The 6,625-nt window shown below is 39.2% G+C and overlaps 1 protein-coding gene across 1 annotated transcript; it reads left to right on the top strand.

The window, feature by feature from the left end:
* The first annotated feature begins 2,593 nt into the window (after positions 1-2,593).
* LOC145909027 (uncharacterized) lies at positions 2,594-4,757 on the top strand. Its single transcript, XM_082996347.1, has 4 exons — positions 2,594-2,957; positions 3,352-3,448; positions 3,711-4,356; positions 4,524-4,757. The coding sequence occupies exons 1-4, from the start codon at positions 2,859-2,861 to the stop codon at positions 4,669-4,671; spliced, it is 990 nt and encodes a 329-aa protein (XP_082852473.1). The 5' UTR covers positions 2,594-2,858; the 3' UTR covers positions 4,672-4,757.
* Positions 4,758-6,625: the final 1,868 nt, after the last annotated feature.

Here is a 6,625-nt window from a genome sequence, read left to right as displayed (position 1 = left end):
ATTTCTTTTTATTACATTAACAACACTTCGGGCCACAGTCAAAAAATATACACGCAGTACTCTACAGTTCGTTCAGAATTAAGTTGCTTGAAAATATGAAGACAAATTAACGCCAGACACCAGAAAATAGTTTTCGGAAACACAGTATTTTGTCCAATTTCAAACACTGTATATATCTGTTTTAATATTAAAATCTCAGTACTTTGCTCACCTGTGCTTGTAACAAAATCAAAACGTATACAGATACTATCCTAAATTGTACAGAAAGTTTAGAACTTCACTTGTCAAATAAAAACAAACTCCGTGACAACAATGGCTTGCCGTTCCCAGCAACACGCTTGTGAATTGACGTCACAGGAATTCGAGGCCAATCTTAAATTGCGCCCACTGGTGCCTGCATTTTTTTGTGTTTTCTTGTAAGAATATTTTAACCAAGCACTGCATGCTTTTAGTTTATGACTAATCAACATGCACCATAATATGAATTTGTAAGTTCGCACAGCAAAGCATCATTGGATATGTCTTGTTTTGTTCCGAATTTAATCCAAAAACAGATAACTATCCGGCCACCATATCATGTTCAGTTGTTCTTGAAATGACCACTTCGCAACGAATGTTTTATTCATCAGCTTGGCAAGTCCTGGGTTGTTATGAAAGGTGGCCAAAGGAGACGTCAAATGGTTTAATGGTATGTGTTCAATAGGAATTTTAAAAAGATTTTTGGAATAAAGTTTGTTGTTTTCAATATTAATGTTGGTTTCAGATAGCCCATACGAGATTACAAAAGTGCCAAATTCGCATGCGTGTGTTAATAAATTGGCCGATACGCAAAGTCTCTCGACTCCTCACCAACAGAACATTAAATCAACACATTGCTTGAAGTGCTCGTGCGGAGAATGCACATCTGTAACGCAACGTGTGCTTATACGTTGGGTTGGACAAAATACAAGGACTGAGAATGCAGGATTAACACTGGGTTTGAAAACGTAAGAGCCTTGGCGTATCCCAGAGCTAAAAAAACAGAACAGAAAAAGAGTTGTTGATATTGACGTGTTGATGATGAACATTTATTTTCTGGTGGGGCTGCTGACTGTTGTACATGTGAAAGTAAGTTATCTTCAGTTACTATACATTAGCACACTCACTTTTATATCAAGCACAAAATTATTTAAGTTACGACTTTTGGCCAATTTCTATACAATGTCGTGTTTATTTCTGAATATTGTCGTCATAATTTGGTAAGTATTTGTATGGAACTTTATAGTGGGTCATGTTAAAAGTGTTACTTCAATATGATATTCGTAACGCAAACCCCATGTTAATTCTACCAAATAAAACTAGCAATCATGTTGCAGGATTCGTCAGCCTGTCGGTTACGATGGCGTCTTCGGGCGAGGGCAGTGTTTCAGGAAATCTTTAATCTTGAACAAGACAGGATTGTCCCTTTTAACGAGAATGAAAACACTCAAAAACAACGCCCAACGACTATGGAATCTACAGTTGTTAACCAACCAGCACCCCATGATGGCGGTTTTCCGTTTTTCAAGCCTTTTGAAATTTATACCGACCAGGGTGGCTGCTATGAAGAAGGTGTTGTTGCATTTTGTACAAATCTCCGCATACGATATATGCAAAACATTGTTTTATTTATTTTTCTCGTGGACTAAAACAATTTTAAAGTCAGTCCAATATTGACCTAGTATTTGTTCCAAAGAATATGCATAACTTATATTTTGTTCCTAAACTCTTTCATACAAAAGGTCAATGTTGTCATTTTTATTGCAAAACTACATCAGCGCGAATTTATAGTGCTTGTACTTTAAAAACTTTTTTTACACTGATGATGGACGCAGTCGTGTTTAAAACGTTTGCACATAATGTATAGCAGCATATGACTTTCTTGTTCAAACTTTTAATTGACATTGCGTATAGGCCACGCAAAAGAGTATAAGGGACGGATCGATCATACAGAGTCAGGCTTGTCGTGTGCGAATTGGAGCGTCTTTACCTATTGGTTGTACCAGAGGCTTAAAGCGGCGAAAATGCGCAAGGACCAAAGGGTGTTGGAAAGCATTTGGAACATGTCATGGCACGACAGTGCACGAGATGACGCTGAAATTTTCGCCGCCAATCAAACAATTCTCGATGCGCGCCACAAAGGTTACATTTATCGCCTATTTGTGTTGCCATTGGTTACCATGGCATGTTTTAACAATTATACTTTGTCCAGCAACCCTACATCCTTAGGTATATTTACACGTATAAAATTTTGTACATGGCCAAGTTTCAAGCCATTTTAATATATACACTGGCTTTAAACGACTGTTCGCCTTTGATGTGCTTTTGTACAATTTAATGTACAATTGTACAATGACTTGTCGTTTTGTTCAGGGCTCTTCGACCATAACTACTGCAGGGACCCGGATAATTCGGGCAGGCCTTGGTGCTTTGTTGAAACTAAGAGTTATCTGGTGTGGCAAGCTTGTCCGGTTCCTAAATGCGTGAGATGTGATCTTGTGTTGACCCTTATAAGCGTTATGTACTTTTTTAAACATGAATATTCTTTTCCGTGATGTATATTGTTTCAGCAATGTATTGCAAATATTTAAGTCAGATTGCGTTTTTCGTGTTATATGTTTTTTTCGTGCACATGATGAATTTATGCCACGTAATCCTGACGAAGTCTCGCCGGATGGAATACGAAGCGTGGGTTGTCATAAAAAAACTCATAACTTTATGCCAGGAGAACAATTTTTTAAGTTAAGTCGTCGCTCGCAATTTACACACTATACGCTATGCCATTATCTCACGCTGTCTTGTTACTCACCTCAGACCTTTTGTAGACCCAGTGTTGGCGAATGAGGCAACGCGCTGTAAAATTCCTGTTTATTCCTCCATTGCTGCAAACAACCTGGATTCCAAACTGTAAGATGGACGGCTCATTCGATGGCCTGCAGGTTCTCTTTTATGCATTGTTTGTAGCAAAAGATGCTTCTTACTTTTTATACATAACACCATGATTATATGTGCAAAAAAACCCATAATATTCATTGAAAGCTGCATACAGAGTGTACAAACTGTTTCAATCTGTAAGGTCTCATCACTGCAGGTGCAGTGGTGACTGTGGCATTTTCCACTTTGTGGTACCATGATTTTTCTGCAAGACATGCAAAATTTAAAAGCCATATATATAAGTTCCGTTTAAGTCTGTTGTGTTATAAATTAGATCTTCATTATAAGCAGGCACATTAAAAGTTGACGAGATTCTAAAAATCAACTTTAAACGTCTTAAACGAAAAAGTGAAGGTAATCACCAAAACAGATACCACTCTACCGTGCTTGATTTTACAGTGTTGGAAATCGTACTGCTGGTGTTCGGATCGGAAGGGAAATTTGATCACGGGAACCTTGACGGAGAAGACAAAAGGCACGCCTATATGCACGCATGGTAACTGGATATATGAGTTACTATCATATTTTCTCATACAAGAGCTATGCAAAGCCATTCAAAAAAACGTTACGGGGTAAAAACAGCTACACTTCGTTCCAGGCGAATAAACAATCAAACTTCTGCAAAAAAATTATTGTACAGCTCTAGCGTAACCACCATACTTGTACCTAATTAAACCCAGTTCCACTAATCGTGTAGTTAAACCGACTTTAATTAAATTACAATGCCATGAGTTTAAGAAACTTTGGATTGTGTTCAGAGCACACCAGGCCTGGAGCGAAGAGAATGCGCGTTCGACGCACGGACAAAAGCCAACCGAAGAGCAAACGACTCCCAAATAAGGATACGTATCGCAAACTTGGACATAAAACACATAAGTCAAAACGAAAAGTGGTGCAAAAATTGAAGAAATCAATTCCGATCTTGGATACGACTCATTCAATTTTGCGGATGTTTCAGCGCACGTTGAACCGTCAAGCAAAAAAGCCAGAAACCACAAAACCTCGCGGGGGCTGCAAAGCGCTACCGGACAAAGAAACTGTTGAAAATGTGACAATTGTAACTCACGACCGCAAACGAAAATATACATGTCAGGTGCGCTACGCAGTGGTGGACACGCTCCGTTGCGAACAGGTGCCTCGCTCGAGGAAAAACAACAAGAAGCTTTCTGCAACCACCTCGCCCCTGCAAAGGTGCTTCGTGGTGCAGCGCCGGCGCGTGATTGGCTGGGCGTGCACACGTGACATCGACGAGTCGTCGTGGTACGTGGTGAGGTTTTCGCGAGTTCCTGTCACTTCCAGGAAGGTTGGAAAAGCGAGCAAAGCGATCTTTCAAGGGGTCAGCTACGTTTGCTTTGGGTCGCCTGGTATGGGATTAAAGGGTCATGGAAGCAATAAGGCTTGTCCGTAAGTGTTCAATAACAACATGGCTATATAGTTTCCAATCTTTCAAAAACTTTACAATCACGTCAACAAAAAAGCAATGTAAGATATTCGTAATACGAAAAAATTTGAAAGTAAAACCACTATTCTTCACAGGATTTCCCTTCACAAACAACCATTTCCCTTTACAGATGCCGTAGGTCTTCCCTTACTTTTACGACCATTTACATAAAGGAGGTCGGCAAAGAGAGGTTTATGTGCTTCAAATCCTGGCGTCACTGGAAGTTGGTGAAATCCACATGTGTAAAGATGGACGCCAAAATATCCGACAACGATTAAAAAACTTAAAACTGTTACATATTTTGGGCTTGCTTTTTTGTCAGCAAAGCAGTGGCTAAATTTCCGACAATATTTCTGTGCACACAAACACGTTTAACCTTCCTATATGTGGTTAAGTACTGAAATTTTAGCGAGAAGCCGTAAAGATATGATTTGTTGCAACTTTAATATCCAAACAAATTCATATACTTCTGAAGCTTAAGCCTTCACATGGCGTTCTATGTAACGTCCTTTTGATTAAACATGGTTGGTACAGTTGTTATCATGCCCTTACAGCTGTTGCCCGATAGCACGAGAAGATAAGACTGCACAGAAACAGAGTGCGATATCAGTACAAACGACGTTGGAAGGGCAGTTACCAAGGGGACCACATACTTCGCAGTCCTGTTTTACTGCAAAATAGGGGCCTCACGTTGGGTTTTCATGCTGCGTCACAGTCATGCACTCGTGCATAAATCAAATGTCTGACAGAGAGGATGTTTTAGGGTTACTGAAAATCAAGTGCAGTAAACACATGAGCATTGTTCAATTTGTCTGAAAGACAGCAATCAAGAAAGGATCCAGAGCTGTCTGCGGTATGTAAATACATAACCGCGAACCATTGGATATTTTGGGCAAGATACGTCATAATAAACAATTTATCATACATGAGTTCATCCTTATAAGTAAAGTTTCTTCGATATCAGGCGTAGAAAGTACCCGTATGTTTGTGGCATGACGTAGGGTATTTTACGTGAAGGCGGGGGCATTGAGGTTCCGCTTGGGTGGGCACATTAAGGCTGTAGCGATAGGTTAAAAATACTGCTGTTGCGCCGAGGAGGTCAATTCAAGCAAATCGCCTGTTCAAACTTTTCAAACGAAGCGACTCGCTTCAGCGATTCCGGCGTTGGGCGGGGGCTTCATATACGCTAGTTCGCTAAAAGCAAGTGGGGTTTTCATTGTACTGGCTTGGCAGTTTTTAAGATGTCAGGAAAAAGGAAACAGTGAGGAATAACTGCTAATTTGAATTTTGTCTCAGGTTGTTTGGCTGCATGGGAGCATGCTGTAGTTTGTCGAAAGTCCGTTTTGAATAAAGTTTTCGAGTTTAGGATAAACAATAATTGCCATTAAAACTTCACAAATTCAGAAAAAAGCTGGTGAAAATGCCAGATAGGTATTTTCATCCAGGACACTTAAACGGAAATTTTTATTGCGAAATAGGTTTTCCAATTACGAGCTTCTCTGGTATTTCTATTTTGAGGACGTGCTGATTGTTGTGTCGTAATGTCGGTTGAAAATTTATTTCGTATAAAGAGGCTCGTTTAATCTCGTCAAATAATAAATCGTACAGAAGAAAGCTGGATCCGATCGGGATAAATGTTAGCTATCTCTGCTTCCCTTGCTTTGTACAACGTCATACAGGAGACGTACAGGAAGGGTTTTACCAAGAGACATGTACGATTAACTGTGTGCCAGGGCCGTTGTTCAGTGACATAAAACAGCTCAGTAAAATCAATAAATTTCTTCGATATTTGCTTGTCAAGCAGAACAAATCACGTTAATCATTCACAAAGCGAAGCAAGGTTGTCAACTTTGATTTGTTGGATTTGTTCACATGACTGGAGATTGTACGTATTTAGAAATCACAGATGCTGACTGAAATAAACCTACAGATCAACCAATTACCTTAAAACTGTAAAAAGTTCACAATCATTTAGATACAAAGCGTGAATACAATGAGGCAAAAGTTGCATGGTTATTAAAACACTTTAAACTATTTTTCTGTGTTTGAAGAAACTTTAAAAGAGGCTTTTAAAAATCACATTATTATAGGAGTTTTTTTACAAAATCATTAGTTTGAATTGAATAAAACTGTTCCCGCCGATAAAAGTTGGGCTACATTTTACTGACAGACCAGATCTTTTTATGTCACGAGACCTCACTGAATGACGTCAAATCCATGACACTAAACACA

Source organism: Ascidia mentula, chromosome 7 (assembly GCF_947561715.1).
Source record: "Ascidia mentula chromosome 7, kaAscMent1.1, whole genome shotgun sequence".
NCBI lineage: Eukaryota > Metazoa > Chordata > Ascidiacea > Phlebobranchia > Ascidiidae > Ascidia > Ascidia mentula.
This window is presented reverse-complemented; position numbering and strand designations above follow the sequence as displayed.

Bases quoted from the DNA above. Each gene is read 5' to 3' on its own strand.
- LOC145909027 (XM_082996347.1), top strand. From the start codon at position 2,859: ATGAGGCAACGCGCTGTAAAATTCCTGTTTATTCCTCCATTGCTGCAA. The intron at 3,449-3,710 runs GTAACTGGATAT...GATTGTGTTCAG, and splicing joins CACGCCTATATGCACGCATG to AGCACACCAGGCCTGGAGCG. The intron at 4,357-4,523 runs GTAAGTGTTCAA...TTCCCTTTACAG, and splicing joins GGAAGCAATAAGGCTTGTCC to ATGCCGTAGGTCTTCCCTTA.